This window comes from Gigantopelta aegis, chromosome 4, assembly GCF_016097555.1.
Source record: "Gigantopelta aegis isolate Gae_Host chromosome 4, Gae_host_genome, whole genome shotgun sequence".
Taxonomy (NCBI): domain Eukaryota; kingdom Metazoa; phylum Mollusca; class Gastropoda; order Neomphalida; family Peltospiridae; genus Gigantopelta; species Gigantopelta aegis.
The window spans coordinates 99,698,792-99,724,122 of NC_054702.1; the positions used below are offsets into that span (position 1 = coordinate 99,698,792).

General features: G+C 36.0%; 1 protein-coding gene across 2 annotated transcripts in view; it reads left to right on the plus strand.

The window, feature by feature from the left end:
- LOC121371563 (kelch-like protein 13) overlaps positions 1-23,841 on the plus strand; it is a 37,803-nt gene extending 13,962 nt beyond the window's left edge. For both annotated transcript variants that reach the window (XM_041497557.1, XM_041497556.1), the window contains exons 3-6: positions 3,582-3,768; positions 20,209-20,327; positions 21,700-21,858; positions 23,320-23,841. In XM_041497557.1, the coding sequence (XP_041353491.1) occupies positions 3,582-3,768; positions 20,209-20,327; positions 21,700-21,858; positions 23,320-23,540 (686 nt within the window). In that variant the 3' untranslated portion in view covers positions 23,541-23,841. The remainder of the gene's footprint in view (positions 1-3,581; positions 3,769-20,208; positions 20,328-21,699; positions 21,859-23,319) is intronic.
- Positions 23,842-25,331: the final 1,490 nt, after the last annotated feature.

Consider the following 25,331-nt stretch of genomic DNA (forward strand, 5'->3'; position numbering starts at 1 on the left):
GACCGTTAATCGTTAAAAACTACAATTAATACTATGGTTTACAATAAAATGCATATGTTGTATTTATACACATAGATGAAAACTCATTGAATACGGGGAAAGACATATAATACTTAAAACAAAAACATTCTATTTAAAAAGTGTATTTTATTATATTTTATGATTACCTTCAATAAAGCAGTTTGGTTTAAATTATAATCAGTGGTTGGTAAACAACCAAGTGTAGCATATTGTACTTTCCTTCCGGAAAATATTTTTATTTTAAAATTAATTTTAAAGAAAAATAAATAATGAATTAAAGGGGCAATATCAAAGTTACATAATGGCCAAATATATGTATTAATTTTTGTTTTGAAATGTTTGAAATGTAGATTATACCTTGAATTACACACCTATAACAAAATTGCAACCAAATAATTCTAATTACTAGTGAAAAAATTGCAAAGTGTGACCGACAAGTTATTTGAAGATGTAAGAGAGAAAGTCTCCATACTAGTATTGGCAAAGTATTTGCTGTTGTTTCATTTGAACCAACTACAGAATAATTAAGAAAACCACCGTTTACGCCGAGTTGCGGCACATTACTATTTTGATATTCTTTAGTTTATTATGCTGCATTGTGTGTGAAAACGATTAGCTTGCATGTAGTTATAACTATTTATCACCAGCAGATCTGTCAGACCAGCGAAGCATGTAGGTTGTAATTATGATAGTGTACCTTTTAAAGGGGCTATCGTGGGTTTGCTGCTGTTGTTACACGTTTCCAACCAACAGAGCATTTTAATGACTACAATTAAATATGAAATGCATATTCTTGTTTAGAATACCAGCGTTAAATATATAAGATGTTTCTGATCACTTGAATGTATCTAGACGTGGAGGTTATTTTACCTGTCAGTCATTTCGTGCGTACGAAAAAAAAATATATTAGGAAGTACAATGAAGATTTAGTTTTTAGATATTAGAAGGACAAAATAATAAATAAATAAATAAATAAATAAATAAATAAAATTGACTGTGATATTCCAAACAAGGAGATGTATTCAACGTGTCATCTTAGTTATTAAAAAGGCTTTATTAGAAACATCTTACAATGGCACCAAACTTAGGACAGTCCCTTTAAAATGCCGCGAATCTATTATTTGTTATTCCCCAAAAGAAATGTAATAAAAGAATTGTAATTTAAAAACTGCAAAAAAGCGTAATAAAAAACACAGTCATTGAAAACTGAAAATTTATCGAGGCAAAAAAATGAAATATAAAACTATCAGGCCTTGAATTTAGTTTTTCATTATGAAACATAATACCGGAAATCAATTAAGGGAAGCACCACGTGACTCCTAAGTGGTTGAATCATATGCTGAATGTTAGCTGGTTGGTGATTTGCACGCGCCAAGTGGGAAATTTTTCTCTAGTTTAATTTCCTTCGGGATACGAGCTTTGCAGGAATGCACCGGGGCAGAAGCCATGCTGATATGCTTCATTACACCGTAAAAGAATACTAGCTAAAAAACAAGCTTTCTTTTCGTTTTTCTACTTTCCTTGAATGAAATATTAGCCGCGTCTTGTAAAGTTATGGCGATGAAACATCACTCATTGATTACAGGGTTCACACACACTGAGTCAGTAAGCAGACGTTCTCGTGTGGTTGGTGTCATGAATACCTAATTCAAATAGGATAAAGCTGACAGAGCTAAAAAAAAAATGTGAAGCAAAAAAGCCGAAAAGACTTTAATACCAATGATTTTTCTTTTGCATTAAACAGTGAAGTGTTGATTGAAAATTCGGTCTTTTCCCCGTTTCACCACTTTCCCTAAAGGCATAGTGGTATTACTCGGTTTGTACTCCATGGCACAGAGAGTGTTTTAGAGCCTTCTTATTCAAGGTTAATCGCTGGCATGTGGCGCAGTGTTTTTTGTCTAGCCTTGACGAGTGAAAGCATGATATTTTCCTAGTATTTTTTTCGACGGCAGCGGTGGCGGCAGCGGGAACAACGTCAACTTTTGCGTTAGGTCAACGTTATTTTCTTTTTCTTTTTTCTTCTTTTTGGACGTTTAGCGTAATCGTTCCACAAACTATAAGTCCTAAAAAAAAACGAAGCTTGGGTTATAGCTACATACATTGTAATACGATTTTTATTTCATGGGGTGTTTTTTTCAAATATAATTTATATCTCATCGAGTGAAGTTTTCAATCATATCTCACGAGTCGCGCTTGAGCGACGAGTCTGATATGATTGCAAACTTCACAAGATGAGATATAAATCATATTTGACAAAAAACATGACATTTTCTATTTATTATATAACTTTTTGCAATTTACCTTTATTTTTAAAATGCCAGCAGCAAAATAGTTCCAGCTTTCTTACAGTGAAGATAACACTGTCTTTCTACAGTGACGATAACACATTTTAGAGTGAAATAGTGAAATTTTCACTCTAAAATGTGTTATCGTCACTGAGTGACTGATAACACTTTTATTTCACTAATATTTTAAGATATTGCACTAAATGTTATATAATAAAGTTTATTATCATCATTATTATTTTAAAAATAAAATACTCCGTTAATCTTGAATGTTACATCTCAACTCATTTCTGTATTCACATAATCAGTAGGCGAGGCATTCCGCGGAATTCTTGTGTTTGTTAATAACAACAGTGTCACTATAGTCTGTAACAAGTTTGCTTCCAGAGTTAAAGAATACAAATGGAAACATAGTGTAGCTATCAACGGTAGTTTGGTGCTATTGTAAGATCTAGGATCGATTCCCGTCGGTGGGCCTATTGGAATATTTCTCATTCCAGTCAGTGCTCCACAACTGGTGTAACAAAGGCCGTGGTATGTACAATCCTGTCTGTGGGATCCCTTGTCGCTAATCAAAAAGAGTAGCCCATGGAGTGGCGACAGCGGATTTCCTCTCTTAATATCTGTGTGGTTTTTAACCATATGTCTGACGTCATATAACCGTAAATAAAATGTGTTAAGTGCGTCGTTAAATGAAATATGTCCTTCCTTCTAATTGTAAGATGTTTTAGACTAACAGAGCATTTTAAACATTTAAAATTACACACTAGATACGTTTCCCTTTTTTAAATGTCGGTGTCTGTATATAGAATGTCTTTCTTGTTATTCTAACGTTTGTAGTAGTTCAAACTGTAATTTACCTCCAAATAATCCCATACGTAAAACATAAATTGGTATTAGGAATTAAACTGAAACTTGAGCTACGGATAGTCCCTTTAAATATTTTACAAATGAAAACTCACGTTGTTTTCACCCACCATCTGTTTTTAATAAAATAAAATAACAACAACAAAAAATCTAATTCATTAGCAATTTTTTTTTAAAGTTTCTACTTATAATGCCTTGAAGACAATTTCACTGGTTCGTTAATACTTTGTGTCCTAAGCAGATAAGTACAGTTAATGTTACTAATGTCAATGTTGGTCAAAGAAACCCTCAGTAATTGGCCTCTGTATAATGTATATTACTGTTAGATGAAGTGTCCTACATAACTTGCAGAACTTGTACTAGTACATATGGTGTTTTTTAATGTACATTCGTATTTGACTGATTTAGGCGGAGAGACGTCTAGTGGGCGAATCACGGACTCTATGGAGCGCTACGACACCACCACAGACACGTGGTACGAGTGCCCCGACCTGCCCCGCCCCCGGGCCGACCACGCCAGCTGTGTGTTGGGGGACAGGCTGTACGTGTCTGGGGGAATCAGCAACCTCAAACACCAGTCTTCTGACGTCTTCTGGTGAGTTGGCAGTTACTTGTAGGTGATTTCACTGTAGCTCCAAATACTAGTATGCAGCTTAGTTAAATACGTATATAATGAAAAATGAAGCAGGTTTCCTCTCTAAGACTATGTCAAACTTACATAATGTTTGACATCCAATAGCCGATGATTAATAAATCAAGGTGCTCTAGTGGTGTCGTTAATCTAAACAAACTTTTAACTGTTTAGTTACATATGACATACAAGGCATCAAAGACATTGGGTTGCGTGAAAGAATAGAAGAAGAAACTGAAAAAAGACACATGTACACATATGGATACAGATGTACACTCACGCGCACGCGCGCGCACACACACACACACACACACACACACGCACGCACGCACGCACGCACGCGCGCTTGTAAAAGAAGCGTTTTATATTAAATATGTTTATATTCATAATGGCTGCAGGTTTTATCAGGTATATTGAATAGAGTGGGTTTATTTTACAACACGTCATCATAGTCTAAAGAATGTTTGCTGCCACATTTCTATTCTTTAAATAACAAAATAACTCAAACTTCCTCGATATAGGCAACAATAAAGCAAACAAAATAAATCCTACTAAACATAAAGAAAAATTACCTCAACATCATAAAGTCAACCTGAAAAAACGTAATTGGTTTTTATTTTAACAATGTTCCGTTATATTCTATCAACTCGCCAATTTTCAATTCTCTAGCACTTTTTCAAGAAATATTAAATATTTTGTTACTGGGTGCTGACAGTTTTATCATGTCGTAAATAACAATATTTTCTCAAGCCTAATTTTCATCTAATTTATTGCTTCCTTTTTTCTTTCTTTTTCTTCCTCGTAGATTCTCACTTTAACGTCAACATATGATTCTGTGGCTATTAAAATCTCCATCTTTATTCTTGAAGCTGTAAAAAAAACCTCTCTCACTTCTGGAGACGCTGGCTCTGCCTAACTGGCACCGAGTGTGAGAAAATCCGCTGAGCCGGTTAAAGGGCCGATGACTCATTTGTAGAATTATGGAATGACAGCTGGATGAATTTTAAAAAATAACCAGCTTCTTCGTTTTCATCCCCCCAAAGCCTGATTAGTATAAATCAAAGATAGAAAAGAAGAGAGAAAAAAAAAACGTATTCCTCGAGGACTGTTATTTTTGTATAGGTGCCGTTTCGTGGCTACCGATTGCTTCCCGTTGGTTTAATTTACCTGAAATGATTCCTGACTCATGCGCTATTATGTTTGGATAATTAAGAAAAAATTCTTTCACATCTAGCATTCCGGTGCTTTTTTGTGTGTGTTTGGTGGCATGATGGTATTTCGTCCTCAGGTTGTTGCAGTTGTCATATTTGATATAGGTTTGTGATATTATTTGTTAAAGTATAATAACAAGCTGTATATTAACAAGCTGTATAACAAACAAAATACATTTTTAAAAATATAATAGTTATTGTAAGTGTCCATAGTCCAGTGGTTAAGACATTTGACTCTCAGCCTAACGTGGGGCGGGACGTAAAGCGCTCGATTAATGCGCGGTCGGTTTGGGATCGATCCTTGTCAGTGGGCCCATCGGGCTATTTCTTGTTCCAGCCAGTGTTCCACGACTGGTATATCAAAGGTCGTGGTATATGTTATCTTGTCTGTGGGATGATGAATATAAAAGATCCATTGCTACTAATGGAAAAATGTAGCGGGTTTCCTATCAAAATTACCAAATGTTTGACATCCAATAGCCGATGATTAATAAATCAATGTGCTCTAGTGATGTCGTTAAACAAAATAAACAAACAAACTCGGCCTAACGTAATGATTCAAATCCTCCGGGAATTGTCAAGTAATTTCACGAATGTTTGACATCTAGAATTTCAGTCAACTTATCATCATCATGTGTTTCCTAAATGGCATATTTGTTTCAAATGTTTATTTTGGTACTCTTCTCAGATGTCATAGGCATTTTGCTTCATCTTCGACTGCGTATTTTTCCAAAATGACCTAGTTCTCTGTACTTTATGTTTTTTTAACTGGCCCATTTTTCATCAATTGTTTTCTTTCATCATTTAAATATTGACGAATCGGTGCAGCAGATTCGAATCCTGTCAACTGACACTTTGTGGTTTTAAATATTATTAAGCTTATTATTACACATACGGTCGATTGCATATTTTTAGACCTTAGACCACATTTATCAGTTATAATTCTCGGGAGACTTACAAGGTAAAAAAAGGTAAACATTTAATTTTTATACCATGACTTTAATTGTAAGAAATCATAACATTTTAACATATAATATGATTACAAAAGAGCATTAATAATAAATGTATTACTTCAAATTAATCAAGATAGCCTTACTAATTAGCTCTAATTTGTCTCCTTCCAACCATGCACCACAATTGGTCAAAGACCGTGGTATGTGCTATCCTGTCTGTGGGAAAGTGCATATAAAAGATCCCTTTCTGCATTAGGAAAATGTAGCGGGTTTCCTTTGTTGACTACGAGTCAAAATTACCCAATGTTTGACATCCAATAGTCGATTATTAATTAATCAATGTGCTCTAGTGGTGTTGTTAAACAAATCAAACTTTACTTTCCGTCTAATTTGTATTGGCCGATTATAGTGACCGTTTAAAGCATCGGGCTAAAGTGTTACTACTATAAGAAACATTACATATTCATTTAGGAATTATGCATTTAAAACTATTTTTTGATGTGGCAAAAATAACATATTCATGAATTTTGTGCGTCATACTGCAAAACGCTTGCTTGTTTAGCATGAGCATAACGACAGTTAGGAATAAGGATCCTTCATTCTTCTTGCCGAGTAGCAAGCTAAAACAATAACAGGTTACTGACGTAGATTATCGGCTTTATCCTGTTCGGTAAGCCACGCCGAGTTCCCCATTCTTACCTTCACGGGATAAAAAGTTTAAAAGTTTAAAGTTTATTTTGTTTAACGACACCACTAGAGCACGTTGATTTATTAATCAGCGGCTATTGGATGTCAAACATTTGCTAATTTTGACATATAGTCTTAGAGAGGAAACCTTCAGCACGTTCCCATTAATAGCGATGGATATTTTATATGCACCATCCCACAGACAGGACAGCACATACCACTGCCTTTGATATACCAGTCGTGGTGCATTGGCTAGAACGAGAAATAGCTCAATGGGCCCACCGACGGCGATCGATCCTAGAACGACCGTGCATCAAGCGAGCGTTTTACCAATGGGCTACATCCCACCCCTTTCATGGGATAAAGCCGATACCCTACGTCATTAACCTGCTTTTCTTCATGTAATGGATATAAATTCTAACAAAGAAGCATATATATAGTTTCATTATTATAGTTTTCTCACTTCCGGTAAAATAATTAATTATACGTATTATAACTAGTGATAAACTAATTTTGTTTTTAAATTCATGCCAGTAGCTTTAATTTCCAAATTAAAATGTTGATTGTGTGCTACTCAGTATTGAAACTTTATCATCTCTGGAGTTTACTTATTAGTGTTTAAATAATGACTTTAGATACAATAGTAAAGTAAGACAACCACTGTGTATATATTATATATAAATCGAATCATTCAGTCAGGTCTGATTAAAAAAAACTACGTCACAGCTGCTTTAATCTGACTGGACCACGTGAAGGAAGAAATTAATAAATAAAAACAGGAACAAAATACCATTAGTTGATAAAGAAACATAAATAAACAACATTTAGGTGTGACATGATAATTGTATCATTTTATAGCCAATTTAGCGACTGACCCTTGGTTCGATTTCCGGTCGTTTAGTAATGCATGTACGAGTATTTGATATATCATATATAGAACAGAACAGAACATTATATACAAAACATCCACTTGGAAAATAAAATCAAACAACAAGGATGTACTACAACAAATACTTGCTAAACATGACCTAAATCTCATTGTTTCATTAATGTTTTACACTGAAACAATGAACGTGAAAAGATTATGTGTACGTAAAAACATCGGTCAAGCAATTATTTCCTAGGAAAGCTTATGTATTTAACTTTTTTTCCGCGAGGATTGTGTGCGCTACATTTGTTATTAATTTCACAGTTAATCATTTCCTCTTCTTAACGTTCGGAAGGGTGTGAGCCCAGAAGGAAAAAAAACTGCTGTGTGAATGACTGGTCTTAAGAGAGTCATTAGCGAGAGTTGGCGTGACTCACTACCCTCGTTCCGTGCCCTCCCTGGCTGGTCTGGGCCAGGCATGTTAATCAGAGACACTTGAACCCAGTCTAAAACAATAAATTGAATACCATTGTCACAAATGCTCAACAACAATAGGTTTCGAAATTTTGACAGAATGCTATTGAAGCAGTGTAATATTTGGTGAATGTCTCGTTGGCGATGACTCGAACATATGGAAGAAAAAAGTACAAAAAGTCTTCACAGGTATCAACTTTCAGGATTTCCGAGCAGGAATATTTGTGTAAATAATTTATCTAGAGTTAATATTAGCTTTTACGGGAAAAGAAAATGTCTGTTGTATTTAAGTAGGGTCAGAAAGAGAACAGCTGAGTGAAACTAAATCTTGGTGCATTAAGTTCCTATAAGGGATTTTGTTTCATGAAAATTTGATTTTATGTTTGCAAATTATTTTTTATTTTATTTAGATTTACCTTAATCTATCTATTTTTCGTTTTCATTTTAACTTGAATTTCGTGATTAGATCAAATTAATTTTCAATCACTCTGTTTCTAGACATACGCTAAAACTCTCTGGGATGTCTGTGTCCAGGGCAGTGGGTTTATTGTTTTGTTGGGATTTTGGGGTGGGTTTTGTTTTTTACATTTACACTAATCAATATTATGCCCAGGGTAGTTGTTAGTGTGAGACAAGTCCGTGTAGTAGTCCTACACTTCCCCATTTAAAGCTCATTTTATGTAGGAGCCAGTACAATTGGAGTTATGTTGTAATCGGTACTGGGGAAACGAACCTAGCACCTACCAATTTTTATTTATTTGTTGTTGTTGTTGTTGTTGTTTTTGTTTGTTTTTTTTTTTTGTTTGTTTTAGTTTTTCTTGTTTTTTTAACGCCACAAACATTTAACACAGAGACAAAAAAGACATTTTTTTTGTTTTTTTTTTTTGTGGACATTACAAACATGGATGATGATGAGATGAATGGTGAAGCCGCAGTATTTCCATTTCGGTATGAGACTACTTGACAGGTCCGTGTTCCACGCTTGCTGTCAGTTGAGCTATCTCGGTATCCCCAAGCCTTCGATACACGGAACCTGCAGTGCATGCCGGGTAATCATCCCCCATGTGGGGTCATACAGTCGGGAGTCACACCCATAATCGCACCCGTGAAGTGGGTGAAACTCGGTGTATGTGGCCTTACACCTACTCATTGAGCCTAGCGATGCACTCACCCTGGGTTGGAGTCGATACTAGCATGAAAAATCCCCCATTGCCTCAGGTGGGATACGAACCCAGTACCTACCAGCCAGAATATTTATTTATTATCTTCTTTTTTTTCTTTTCTGTTTTTTGTTTTGTTTTTCTCTCATGTATATACTTTTCTTTGAATATTTAATTTCTTGTATATTCTTGTAATAGTCGTAGGCGCCGTTATTGTCATATTGTCATTATGGTATGTTATTAGGAGAGGGCCTTGTAAGTTGGATAACTTATGCCCAGTCCATTTGTACATTATATGCAGTAAAATATGTTTCAATCAAAAACTTTAATATTTTAACCACAAGACATCAAGGCCGGTGATTCGAATATAAATGGTGGTACATTGCAAGCAAAATATAGTTTTAATATAATACAGTTATGTTTTGTACTATTTCATTTTCATATTATCCAAATAGGAAAATTTAACATATCCATCTAAGCGTAGGGAAATATGTATTCGTCAAATACAAAAGGGCCCAACTCCAAAGAAGATAGTGTACTAGTTGCCTATCTGCACGATTCAAGTTTTCATTCTTAGAATATTAAATTTAAATTAAAAAGAATATACATATATAAATGTATATGTAATGTAATTTACAACAATGTTCGTGTAATAATACCATAAGTTTTGAAATATGCTTCTGTAATTCCTTTTCGAAACGAATTTATGTTTGTAATTTTTGTAATTGTACAACAGATTCCATATTTCCATAGTAATACTAAACATGTTCCATCAGCAGGCTTAAAAGTAATGGAACTAAGAGACACAAACTAACGAAAATAACTTTTGTCGTAGCATTTCATGTCATCTTAAATAACCAAAGTTTTAATAACAGAAAAATATATCCTCCACGCCTCGTCATAAATCCACTGAATCCATAAACCAACGACTTTGCCCACGCGACCGAAATCCTTTAATACTCGTTGATTCAAACAATATTTGAATTACGGTTCTTGGCGTTTGGTCTTTTATGAAGCCAAATGGACTACACCGCGATGAAGCCCGGACCTAGCGTCACGGCTTGACCCCGGGTCGACGTATTGGCTCGAGTGTGAGTCACAATATTAATAATTTGTTTCAATGAACGGACAATGTAAATTAAGTCAAGGCGTGCTTCAAATTGGCGCTTCCCTGTACCGAAGTCCTTAATCAGCTTGTACAATGTGAACCGGTGGTTTCTGCTGACCGAATCTTTGTCGTCCTTGCTCACAGAGCAGGTCTAAACAGATTTATTGAGGCAAATTGACAAGATGTTAAGTTAATTTTCCTTATTCAATTGGGCGGGACAGAACAAGTTCGGTTTTGCAATCTGCTTCAAGCCAATTGTGCATATACCGCTATTAGAGTTTAACTAACTAGTTTCGTATTTTATACTAAAACAAATATTTTTCATAGAAAATGTGTTATTCATTTTATTTAGGTTAGCTGTTATGTGATGCGTTAAACAACAATAAAATATTCATTTATCGTTGCATTTACAGGTACATATAATATTATTGTGTTAAACGTTATTATTTTTGTATTTATTTTTTTATTTATCGATATATTTACAGGTACGTGTCTTGCGAATAGTTTCTTACTACCTCATCTATGCATATAACAGTTCAAAAAATAATTTGCAATTAAGTCGACAATGTTAAAGTGAGATACTATGAGATATTTATTAATCATATTTATTAATTCTCAAAAATTGTAAAATAAATATTGATAAAGTATATTTTTCTTGAATATAAATGTCGAATACGAAATCCATCAGTATTTTAATCACACATATTTTATTTCCTACGTTATAATTTATGTGTTGTCCTTATGCTGATTTTGTTGAACATACACTATGTTACAAATCAGTCAACGAATCAATCAATGTATCAATCATTGAATCAGTCAATCAGTTATTCAATCAGTCAGTCAGTCAGTTATTCAATCAGTCAGTTATTCAATCAGTCTGTCAGTCAATCATCCAACCAACCAATCAACCCAGCTAACAAATCAATCAATCAATCAATATATCTATCTATCTATCTATCTGTCTATCTATCTGTCTGTCTCTCTGTATGTCTGTCTGTCTGTCTATCTATCTATCTATTTTTATTGTTCGTAGGCTTTATATATATATATATATATATATATATATATATATATATATATATATATATATATATATATGCTTATAGGACTTAATATTGTGATAAATTAGAGTCAAACACTTCTCTTGACAACAATTTAATGGAAGTCATAACAAGTTAAGTTTATTTTAATTTTATCTCAAATTACCGTTTGTTTGTAGGTGGGATCATCTGTTTGGTAATCAACTACAAGAAAATTACAAACAATTTTTAGAAAATTGTTCTTCGGGAACCAAATCTCATGCTCCAGTTCATTCCGTACAACATAGATATAATTATGTTTCATTTCTGCCTACAAGTTGACAAAAATATGAACAACTTTTCCGAAGCCCACATAAATCACAAATTGCTATATACACGTTTTACTGTCTGGATATATCAGGGCACGTTAACAGAGTATGAAAATCTATTTGGATGTATGTAAGTAGTAGAAGTTCTTATAATAATGGCTACTTGTTTTATTCGCATACATGTATTATCAAGTGATTACAGTTCGTGTGTTTTACCACTCTGGGAATCTTGACTCCTGATGACGAGTTTTTCAAACAATTGGAAACTTTGTCTGTTCGTGGAGAGCTTTGGTTTTGGACAAAGGAGGGGGTCCGTTCGCCAAACTGGTGAGAAATATGGCGTTGATGAGTCACATGGCAAATAATGAGAATTCCACATTTGGTTAATTCCAGTGTGCCACTCACCACCATTTGGTCTGCTGATAATATGATCCACAAGTCCTGTGGTTAACTTGGGAGTTAGGATGCGTTTTATATGTGACAATTTTAATAATATGCATAACATTTGTATTTTAATACGTATATTACTTTTATTGCTAATATGTTTCTATGGGCTTGATATATTTGTTTTCCGTTAGACCAGCCGTTAAGATTCTGGTTGTCAAATGTCATACGAGTCGGAGCATTAGGTTCGAATCCTGCCAGTGAATACTTTATGGTTTTAAATATCATGGTCAATTATGGTCTTATTGTTCTTCTTACCGATGCAGGTTGATACATTAAATGATTAAAACTCGTGTTGATAGCAGTGATAACACCGAGGAGAAAGCTTTTCAATGAAAAATATGCTTCATGCATAGTTGTTAAATAGTGAAAAATCTACAACAGTTACACACACACACACACACACACACACACACACACACACACACACACACACACACACACACAGAAGAAACAACAACGAAAGACACAAACAAATAAAGTTTACTACTAAACATAAATTATTTCCCCAGTCAACCGGTAATTTTGTGGCCAGTGCGTTTGGTGCTACTACAATGTAGTTATTAGTTGGTGAAAGTTATTTTCTTGTCAGTACATTGGCATGTTAAGATAATAGATCAACATTTGTTTTAGTCATGGTTTTATCCATTTCCTCCCAATAAACTATATACATTACGGTAATAGATATATAATATCAACATATGTTTTCGTTTCAGTTATTCATTTGCTAGTGCATTTGATGTATCAGTATACTAGTAATATATTTATACCATCAGCACACGTTTTCGTTATGGTCACGTGTTCGTTTGATCAGATGGCCGATGACTCGTGCGCTTTTTGATGAGATTGTGACCCGTATCACTGATAATGGGACAGTTTAATTCTTTTCAGTCGCCGAGCCCTAGGGGTGAGGCACCCAGGGAGGCTCCCATCTGACCGGCTGGTAAATATTGCCAGTGCATTACACACCAGAAATGGCCGCGCCGCAAACAGACCCCCGCGCCGAAATGATGAGGAAGTAATTGAATTCAAATATTAAACTGGAATTGATCACAGATTACTTGTCAATGCAAACTTTGATAAAATAGAACATGTTAATAGCCTTGCGGAAATGTCTGGTCTTTGACAAACCCCCATATAAACAGACAACGGAGACGCGCACAAAATCATTAAATTTATGTTCAAAGAATGCGCATTGCACGGCAATCGTTAACGCAATGACCAAATCTATTTGGGGGGTTTTCTGCCATCATCAAAATTGAAGATGATCTATTTTGAACTTCCAGGCCATAATCTGTTTGTCAGGGTGCACAATCTTTCAGAGATGACACACAAAACACCAAGGTTTTAAATTAAACAATTAATGTCAAACAAACGATTCGTTTTATTTTGGTAATTTCAACATGATCATTTATGTTAATACTAGTATATTGTAGACATATGGACTGTGTTTTTTTTTTATCTGCAGTGATTTGTATACATATCTTGATGTTGTACTAATGTCCTGTTTAAATAGTTCTGATGCTTTTGATGATTTATATCCAATTAAGGTTCAAACACACTAATCTGGGCACATGCCTCAACTATATGGGCGCTCTGTTCGGGACAGTGGCTTAAAGGGACATTCCTGAGTTTGCTGCATTGTAAGATGTTTTCGACTAATAAAATATTTCTACGATTAAACTTACATATCAAATATATTTTCTTGTTTAGAATATCAGTGTCTGTACATTCAATGTGTTTCTTGTCATCTCAATATTTGTAAGAAGCCCAAACTGGATTTTGTCTTCAAATAATTTCGTACGTACGAAAAAACTATATTTTAGTAAATAAGATGAAATTTAACTTAGCACAAATATTAGAACGATCAGAAACACGTTTAATATACAGCCACTAATATTTTATGCAGAAAAATGTGTTTGATATGTAATTACAATCGTTAAAAAGTATCTGTTAGTCGATAACATCTTAAAAATTGCTGCAAAGTCGGGAATGTCCCTTTAATAAATTAGTTGTCAGTGGCTAATTTAATGTTTAATTGATAATCTTTCTTATACACTATGTTTGCGACATAAATAAACATAATTTTAAAACAATTTTATTTTACATTAAAACATGTTACTTCAAACTACGAGTATGACAAATTATTATATAAATGAAATGTTTATCTTTGTTCAAACGGTACTTCTGTTTTGTTTTACTTTATAATTATGTTATCGTATACGTATATGTTATGTTGTTTATAGAGCAGAAAGCAATAGAAAGTTTAAAGGTTAAAGTTTGTTTTGTTTACCGACACCGTAACAGCACTTTGATTTATGAATCATCGGGTGTTGGATGTTAAACATTTGGTAATTTTGACTCGTAAACCTACTACATTTTTTTTTAGATTAGCAGCAAGGGATCTTTTAATAGCACTTTGCCCACAGTCAGAACTACGGACTTTGATATACCAGTAGTGTGGCATTGGATCGCACAGGAAAAACATAAATGAGAAAATGGGTCCACCAAAGAGGTTCGATCCTACGACCAAAGGATTTCAGGCGAGCTACGCAGCCGTTTACCACATTTCCTTACATTGTTCAAGTTTGGCACTTTTGTTTACGGGCTTCGTCTCTAATCATCTGGAATGATGGCCCAGTGACAATATTGTTCAACACTGTCAATAATGACCACAAAATTGCATCCTGTTGCGACGAGCTAGTTACAAAAGAAGATTAAAAAAGGAAGACAATTAAAATATGTCCAGCAGTAACAGTGTGATTGTGTTGCGTCATCGACTTTTATAATAGGAAATCTCAAACACCTCTTGAAGATAATTTTACAGACTTGTTCAACTTGAAATGGCCATTCTGAAAGAAAATAATTTGACTTCACAAGTAGCTCATATGAAATGAGGGATTTCTTTTCTTTAAAACAAATTATATTGGTTGATTCATATTTTTGGCATTTAAACCTAGCTTTATTTTGGTGGGGGAAAAGCATATCGATATAACAAGTTCACTGGCCTCGGTGGCACACCGGTTAAGCCATCGGGCTACAGGTTGGTAGGTACAGGGTTCGCAGCCCGGTACCGGCTCCAACCCAGAGCGAGTTCTTAAGGGATCAATGTGTACGTATAAGGCCACTATACCCTCTTCTCTCTCACTAACCACTGACCAACTATCAACTAACCCTCTGTCCTGAACAGACAGCCCAGATAGCTGAGGAATGTGCCCATGACAACGTACTTGAATCTTAATTGAATATAAGCACGAACATAAGTTGAAATAAATAAATAAATAATAAGTTCATGCTGATACTAAGGTTGAAACTCGATACCTAGGTTCAAGTTCGATACCTTGAGAACGAAGTAATATAAGTGAACGAGCGCATAGAGATTGGTATTTCAGGTACAGACAAGACAGTACGTGCCGCATATTTTGATAAAATAAAGTTACAGACAGGATACTACCTTGAGGCACACCCATCTCCTGTGGGTGAATGTCGGACAAAGTCGACCCCACCCGGACTTTAAAATATCTATCTTTTAAAAATTGAGAAATAAAAACAGGAAGTCGACCTCTTAGGCCCATGCGTCGTTTAAAATCCCATACTTCCACGTGGTATCGTAAGCTTTCTCCAAATCTAAAAATACTGAAATGGTGAAAACACTTAGTGGTGATTCCTGGTCGTACATAGAATAAAGCTATAAGGGTTGTGGTGTAGGAAATAACCAGGAAACATTAATAAAGAATAGTATACACTAAACAAGAGGGGCAATTGTAAACTAAAATATATTTTGGTTTCTGGTGTGAGGGACAACTGCCACTGTTCTATCTCGCTATAAAATATCCTGGCATCTGCTGTTATAAATCGATCTCCTGTTTTCCTTTGCCTCTCCGTTTTTTCTGTCCTTTGCATATCCTCTAAAACATTTACTTATTGCTACCACTACTCCACGACTTCCATATTAAAAGTCGTGATTTGTGCTGTCCTCTCAGCTTATATATTGTTTAAGCATCAATAATTATCTGAAAGGGAAAACCCTTAATAGATCTATTATAAATAATCGATTAACTAAATAGAAAAACAAAATATATTTCAAAATCTGTTTATACATCTTTCTTCTTCTTCTTCTTCTTCTTCTTTTTCTTCTTCTTCTTCTTCCAAACTCTGCTGCAGTTAAACAACGAATGCGACTCTGCCATGCCCTGCGGTGCTGGCTGAAAGGAGGAGAAAAACATCTTAGTTAGGATTTTATCTTGTCATGTGAACAAATTATCGTTTAAACTAAATGGATTCCTCACTAAGGGTCTTGCAAGTTCCTGTATCTCCGAGATAAGGCTAATCAAGACATGCCGGTACAATCATCGCCGATTGAAAAGCACTTTGCGATCGATTTTAGCTGCGGGTCGATGCCAGAGGAACCATCCCGCTAGTTTAACGAACCTCCGTGTCGATCCTTTCACGAGACTCGATCACTGAGGAAATATTTGGAGACTTTCTTATTGCCGTAAACCACCTGTGGAGACAAGATCCAAGGCTTGGAAGGGTCAATATAAATAACACTTCCGTCTTTCGTGTGGAGCTTTGCGTCGTTGTTGCTTGCTCGATATAAATGTGTTCTCTGCAAATATTTTCTCTTACAAAACGCCTTCTCTTACAAAACATCTTCTCGTACAAAACGCCAGATTTGTAAAGATCGCACATACATTGACGTAATCGGATTATGTCGGATGCAATTTGAAACATTTTGGGTCTTAATAGCTGGCATTAGCGAATCGAAATAAAACCTATGGGATATGTTTGTCCCCCTTTATAAAGTTTTTTTTATTATTTTTAATCAGTAAATATATATTATTATTATTATTTTTCATGTTTGCATTTCACGACCATCATTTCACACAACGCCGGATCGCTACTGTTGTTTTTTCGTGTTCTTTTTTTTATTATTACTTTTCTTAACAACCAAAACTCTTCTATCACCGCTATCAATATCAACAGAAGTCATACAACCAGTTACTGTAGCAGAAAGAGCAACACATTAAATAATTTATGAAGATAAAATAAAGCGTGTTTACGGTAACATATGCAACATGCAAAACATAAGAGTAGTTATATAATCTCAAAGTAATATCTAGATGCATACATAACAACACAGTATGGTATATCAAACAGTCAGCATCTTTAGCTAATTAATATAAAAGTAGTATTTCTCATGCATACATTATTTTAAATCAGATACAAATTTATTAGAGAGTACAATATAAAAATGTAGTGTATACTAATAATACAATATTATCTGTGTTGATGCTATAATATACAGTCATGGTACTGGCCCAACCACAGCAACGATAGAAGGCACACATATAGAATTCAACCACAAAGATTTATTTTGGGTACACAGGGATATGGAGTGTTCGGTTAACAACGTTATTTATGTAATTACATGCCAAGGTTGCAAAGAACAATACATTGGTCATACCACTCAGCTGAGAGCCAGAGTACGCGTACACAAACAGCAAATACAACAACCAGAAACAAGATGAATACTCTTGAGTTCACATTTAAATACATGTACGGCAAAAAAGATATTAAATTCATCATATTCCCATTTTATCACATAGATACCAATGATGAAATGAATGAAAAGAAAGACAAAAGAAATGTTTTTATTAGAAAGTTGTGTCCACTTCTTAATGCTCTTCGTTAGATAAACGCAACCATTACGTAATTAAGTAATTATCAATCCCCTTCTACTGCATAATTCAGATTTAAAATTTCACCTTCACTCTCCAAATCTTTAGCAGGTGGTCTCGGGACAGACAGTTCTTCAGAGTGTGGAACTGGAGCAACAGATGATGGAATATCTGGATATGTGATATATATATATATAGAGAGAGAGAGGGAGGCATGGAAGGGTGGATGGATGGATGGATGGAGAGACAGACAGAAAGAGACAAATAATATAATGTAATATATACATTATATTATTTGTCTCTTGCTGTCTGTCTCCCCATCCATCCATCCATCCATCCACCCTTCCATGCCTCCCTCTCTTTATTTCTCTGTGTCTCTCTCTCTCTCTCTCTCTCTCTCTCTCTCTCTCTCTCTCTCTCTCTCTCTCTCTCTCTCTCTCTCTCTCTCTCTCTCTCTCTTTTGACGTGGTATAAGTTGTGAATGGTTTCTGAAAATGAATTTTGCAAATGGAGAATTAATATTCTGCCCTTAATAGATGGTCATTTAATGGGGCGATTCAGGGATAATTTGCTGCTAAGGCTCTATAACAAGGATCTCACTCTAGCCAGTGGCCGTGGTATGTGCTATCCTGTCTGTGGAATGGTGCATATAAAATATCCCTTGCTACTAATGCGAAAATGTAGCGGGTTTCCTCTCTAAGACTATATGTCAAAATTACCAAATGTTTGACCCAAAATCCGATATGTAACAAAATAATGTGCTCTAGTGGAGTAATTAAACAAAACAAACTTAAACTATAATAAGGATGAAATATGTTGACTTCCAATATTGAATAGCTGAATTACTAAATCAATGTGCTCTAGTGATGTCGATAAACAAAACAAACTCTCTTTCCCTTGCTTTCTCTGTCTGTCTGTCTGTCTGTCTCTCTCTCTCTCTCTCTCTCTCTCTCTCTCTCTCTCTCTCTCTCTCTCTCTCTCTCTCTCTCTCTCTCTCTCGATCTAACCGGCCTCGGTGGCGTCGTGGCAGGCCATCGGTCTACAGGTTGGTAGGTACTGGGTTCGGATCCCAGTCTAGGCATGGGATTTTTAATCCAGATACCGACTCCAAACCCTGAGTGAGTGCTCCGCAAGGCTCAATGGGTTGGTGTAAACCACTTGCACCGACCAGTGATCCATAACTGGTTCAACAAAGGCCATGGTTTGTGCTATCCTGCCTGTGGGAAGCGCAAATAAAAGATCCCTTGCTGCTAATCGGAAGAGTAGCCCATGTAGTGGCGACAGCGGGTTTCCTCTCAAAATCTGTGTGGTTCTTAACCATATGTCTGACGCCATATAACCGTAAATAAAATGTGTTGAGTGCGTCGTTAAATAAAACACTTCTTTCTCTCTCGATCTCTCCCGTTAAACACAAATCTTAATCATGAAAATCATGCCAATATAAGCACCTTAAATAATATTTGGAAATCGGTCATCTGTAATGATTATTGATTTAAAACAGCACTAAACGTACGTGAGGTTCTACTCGTGCAGCGTTAATCATTAATTCATTCATGTATTTACCATCGCTTGGCACCCAACAGTCGATGTATTATTCGTGCTGGTGTCGTTAAACATTCATTCATTCATTCATTCGTGCATCGTTAAACGCGGTACACGGTTGCCCAGTTTCTCTTTGTGGACGTAAAATATTCTGATTCATTGATTTAAAAGGTGATCTGAATTGTCCCAAAGATATCACCTAGGGTTGACAGATGTATCGAGTTCGTTAAACGCGGTACACTGCTACAGGGTTACCAAGATTCTCATTGCCGACGTAAAATAGTTTGATTAATCGAGTTATACAGGTGATCTGAATTGTCCCAAAGACATCACCTAGGGTAGACGGTTGTATCGAGTTCGATGTGAAACGTTATAACAATACACTGCAATGAGATTTAAACAAACAGCTAACATAGCCATCGAATTTAAGTTTTAAAAACCCCCACACCTTGATCCTGCAAAAAACAAAAGGCGGGACGTACGTAGCCCAGTGCTAAAGTGCTCACCTGAGGCGCGGTCGGTTTACGATCGATCCTCGTCGGTGGGCACATAGCGCTATTTCTCGCTCTAGCCAGTGTACCACGACTGGTATACCAAAAGCCAAGGTTTGTGCTATCCCTCTGTGGGATGGTGTTACTACATGTAATAGAAAATATATAGCGGGTTATCTCTCTAAGTCTATGTAAAAAAAATACCAAATGTTTGACATCCAATAGCCGATGATGAATGAATCAATGTTCTCTAGTGCTGTCGTTAAACAAAACAAACACTTAGATCCTGGAAAAAGTCCTTCCGATGCCCATATCGAGAAGTGACTGTAAACATAGAACCGCCATTTGATAACGAAACAAAGCGACATTTCCAGACAGTAATGAATTCCCCACTGACCGTGTGTTCCGGCTGACTCAGCTGTTGACTGTATTTGCAGGATATACGAGCCGCGGTCCGAGGAGTGGACAGACACCCCAGACGACTTCCACATGCCGCGAGACCTGGAGAAACACAGCATGGTCCCAGTGGGCGCCTCGCAGATCTACGTACTCAAAGGTACGCAGGGGAAGTAGGGAAAACGAGTATTTTTATATTATATAATGCTATGCCATGCTATGCTATTCCATGCTATGCCATGCTGTACTGTGCAGTACTATGCTATTCCATGCCATGCTGTGCTGTGCTATGCCATGCTGTACTGTGCAGTACTATGCTATTCCATGCCATGTCATGTCATGCCATACCGTGCCATGCAATGCTATGCTGTGCTGTGCTGTGCTGTGCTGTGCTGTGCTGTGCTGTGCTGTGCTGTGCTGTGCTGTGCTGTGCCGTGCCGTGCCGTGCCGTGCCGTGTCGTGTCGTGTTGTGCTGTGCAGTGCTATGCTGTACTGTGCAGTACTATGCTATTCCATGCCATGCTTTGCTGTGTTGTGATAAGCTGTGCTGTGCAGTGCTATGCTACGCCATGCTATGCTATGTCGTGCCGTGCAGTGCAGTGCTATGCCACGTTAATTACATCACATTACATAAAAATCACAGGCCCCTTAATTGTGTTTTAGTATTATCCAATGACAAGTATTAATCAATTTAAGCTGTTCGAAATAAAGTATTTTTAATGGGGGGGGGGGGGGGGGGGTATCAAAATGAGTATAGTATTGTTCTATTGTGGACACTGTTCTAGGGGTTAAATTAAAGAAATGGTCACAGAAGTAATCAGTGGTTTGTGGTTAAAATAACCAGATATTAGTTGAAAGCTGATTAAGTGATTTGTATCACAAACCTAAATATAAACGCATGCCAGTGCCTTTAGCAGTTTGTATATTTTGTCGTATTATTTAATAAATGGTACATGTACTTATACAGCTATAATAATGTAGTTTGGGGTTTGGACTTACAGTTTTAATAGCACGGGCCCTTGTCGTATATTTCGATTTTGTAATTATGTAGCAGTACTGTTATCAATATAAAAGTAATTTATGGGGTTTTTTTGAATTTACAGAAAAATATAAAATTATAGGTTATTAATATTCAATATTGTGTCTATTTTTATACTAAAATAATTATCTTTTCTAAATTGGATGTTAGATTTAAAATACATACAGAGAAATATAAGACTAAAATGTTTAGCTTTTTGAATTTTGCATAGTCGTAAAAATAGAGAAAAAAGCTACAACAGTTATAAAACACACACGCGCGCACGCGCGCACACACACACACACACACACACACACTCGAGCGCGCATATAGCCTACACACGCACGCACACATGCACACACGCGCATTCATGCTATATACATGTAAAATCAAAATTGTTGAAGTTTAGCTTTTATTAAATAGCCACTTACAGTAGACTATTGAAAGGTAACATGTCCCACTCCCTACAGTTTGTCAAATCCGCCTCTGCATTGTAATACTGTATTGTTTTTAGGAAGAGGGTTCGACAAATCAAGCTGTATGGAAAAAGATGAGGAAACCATGTTCATCTACAACGAACACACCACTGACACCACCCCGAGATGTCCCTTGTGGGATACTAACCTTCCGGTCGTCTCTAAACCATGCAGCAACGGAGCAGCTTTTCTGCTAGGTGAGACCAGGAACGTACCTAGAGGAGAACAACTGCACTCCTCCGATAAAATATGAAAAATCCCCTTTTTAGTTTTTTAAGTGACATTTTTATTTAGCTAGAGAAGACCCTACAATAATATGTATTGATTCCATTTGTTTAGAATTGTCAAGGGACGAATATACATATTTAAAATGTAGGGGATTAGGGTAGTTAAAATCTTCATGCAACTTTGTCGGTTATGTATATATTACAAACCTAACATACTGTCATGTGCAATACCAATTTTCCAATCAATCAATAAATCAATCAACCGTTTGACACAGGCTTACATGTACTGAATGTTCCAGCACGTCTGTCTTAGTCACAGTCTCCGAAATTCACGGCGGAAGTGTCGAAGACAAGTGTGTGTTTTGGGTGGGTTGGGTGTGTGTATGTGTGTGTGTGGGAGGGGGGGGGGGGGGGTATTGGAGCTGTTAAATTTACAATTTTAATTAGGAGAAAAAACATTGTTATAATAAAAAACCCTAAAAACAATTTGTTTGCATCAACCTAAATAATGGAACACATTCGATGCAAATAGATCGGGCAGTCAAAACGATTAAAGTAGTAGAACATAAAAAGTCATTTCAGCAGCCATTAGTGCAAGGGTTAGAGTAAGTATGGTATTATAAACCAATTTTCCAATACCAAGTTTCATAAACGTCAAGTATTTCTCTGTGCAGCATTCTTGATTTTACTTTGGTGAAAAAGGGTCGGCATCTGAGGTCAAAAGCGAACATCAACCAATGGAGTTGACTTAAATTAGATTAAATCAAGTTTGTTTTGTTCAACAATACCACTACAGCACATTGATTAATTAACCATCGGCTATTGGATGTCAAACATTAGATAATTCTGACTCGTTCTCCAACAGAAGAAACCCGCTACATGTTTCCAAATGCAGCAAGTGATATTTTATATACCACGGCCTTTGACCATTTGTGGTGCACTGGTTGGAACGAGAGGAAAACCCAATCAGTTGAAAGGTGGTTCGATCCTGCGACGCAAACACCACGGGCGATCGCTCAACCGACTGTGCTAAATCCCGCTCCCTGTAGATCAGTTGATGTGATATGGAAAATATTAGCAGTAGGTTTCTTTTATCATGCTATGGGCCATACAGGCTACTGTTATTAGAGATTAGGTGCCAGAGATTTCTTATTAAGGTCATCAATGTGATACGGTATTGTAGTCATGTAGTACAGGATATCCCAAACGGCTCTTCCCAGGATCCCTCGCACATTACACCACTGAGTCACTTTACATTCTTGGACCCCGTACCACAAAGAGATCTTTGCGCGAAGAATACCTAAGTGCATAAGGTTAGTTATTCATTTAAGGTGAGCTTAGCGCTAAGATCGCTTTGTTAAACGGGATCCAGGTTCCTTTTAGAGCACTTTAAATAAAGGCGTAAAGTCATGATTTTTCTTTTGCCTACAGGAGACGTAATTTGGACGATTGGTGGAAGAAGTCACCAGAAAGACGAGCAGGTCAAAGTGGTCCAGTGTTTTGACACTAAACGACGACGGTGGCGCGACGCCTTCAGCCTGCCAGACGGCAATTACATGAACGTGGACGTGTGCAAACTGCGCATTTCATCAAACAACAAAGACTTTTCTCTCATGGACAGATTTATCTACAAGCGCTGGATTATGTGGTGATTTCAGTATACCATGTCGTGATACAGAAAAAAACGTGTGTTTGTTAACTTAAGGTGTGGTTTTATGATTGCACTTGCAGTAACAATTTGTCGTATGCTATTTTGATTGGTCGAAAGTTCCCCAATCAGCTTGTTCCAATCGTTTTAACACCTTCACTGCTTGTTGGGTTCAGCTAAATCTCTTACTACTCGGTCTTACATTACATTTACTGTTACATTTCTGAGTTTGCTGCAATTTTAAAGATTTAAGATGTTTTGACTAAAAGAGACTTTTTAACGATTGTAATTACATATCAAATATGTTTTTCTGCATAAAATATTATTGGCTGTATATTAAATGTGTTTCTGGTCGTTATAATATTTGTACTAGGTTAAATTTCATTTTATTATTAGAAGACAAAATCCAGTTTGGGCTTCTTACAAATATTAAGACGACCAGAAACACATTGAATATACAGACAATGATATTCTAAACAAGAAAATATATTTAATATGCAAGTTTAATCGTAGAAATATTTTATTAGTCTGAAACATCTTACAATGCAGCAAACTCAGTCCCTTTAAATGACTGTATCCAATGAAGGTTCAAGCAAGTGGTATGGCCTTATGGATATGTTAGTGAATACAGAAGAATTAGAAATAGGTTTATAGTTGCTGTTCTAAAGCTTTGTTTATTTATACAACAAGTTTGACTGTCTCTTAACTAAAATTAGAGGTTGACATGTCGCCAATTTTGAGGCCACAATTTGATCTCGTACACACGCTTCACATGCTTCCATCACATATCAGGTCAAGCACACCTGTCGTGGCCACAACATTCGACTTCGCTAGAGAGTTCTGTCCAAGACAGATAAACAAGCTTTTTATATTTTATCTTTTATTTTAAAATCTCTAGTAACAAAATAATTTGGTTGCATGAAGCAGAAACCAATTTAGTAAGCCTATTGTTTTGCTTACTTTGTGTTTTTAATAAATATTATTCATTTTCTTGAAACTATTAAAGCACCATACTAAAGTCATGTTAAAACAAATCCGGTTTTTGTTATCATTTAAGTCTGTTTAAGCTCCAGTAACTTAAGTCACTGATCTTATATCCTTTGTACATAAAGATCTCCAAGTGTTTTGTATATAGACATTAGCACATCGTCGTGCTAATCAAGGAATGGTACAATAAATGCTGTTGTTTTGGCTACTTCTGTTTTGCTTCTTTTTCTTTGTTTCCTCCGTCGTTTTTCTGAGGTAGTCAGTATTGCAGATTTATGTCTGCGATACATTTATGAATGGCGTTGTAACACATGTTCCAAATTTAAAGGGAATTCTCGGTTAAATAATAGCATGAGTACACAACCGGGTCACAAGTGTGTATGTTAGAAAACTAAATACATACCTTAAGAATTTAAAGAAAAAAGTGACAAAGCGACCATACTGTGTCCTGTTGATGACCTGGGTGATTTCAGTGTAAAACACATGTCGATAAACAAGACGATTGAGTACTTTTCAAAACATGCCAACAGCTTGATTTGGCGAAATACGTCCAAAGCAGATAAGCTGTGATATCTCGATAAATATAACAGAGCATTGCAGACGATAAATATAACAGTTCATGTGTTGTTAAACTCGTTTTTGAAGCCTATGCTTGGAACCAACAAACGGCGATTTTTAATAGAGAAAGACAATTATTTCGAAATGACTTTATATATTGAAGCTCATGTATAGGGTTCTTTGAATTACACCGCCGTTATTGACTTTTATGTCAGCAGTAAACGTAATAAGTTGCAAACGTTTACCTCTA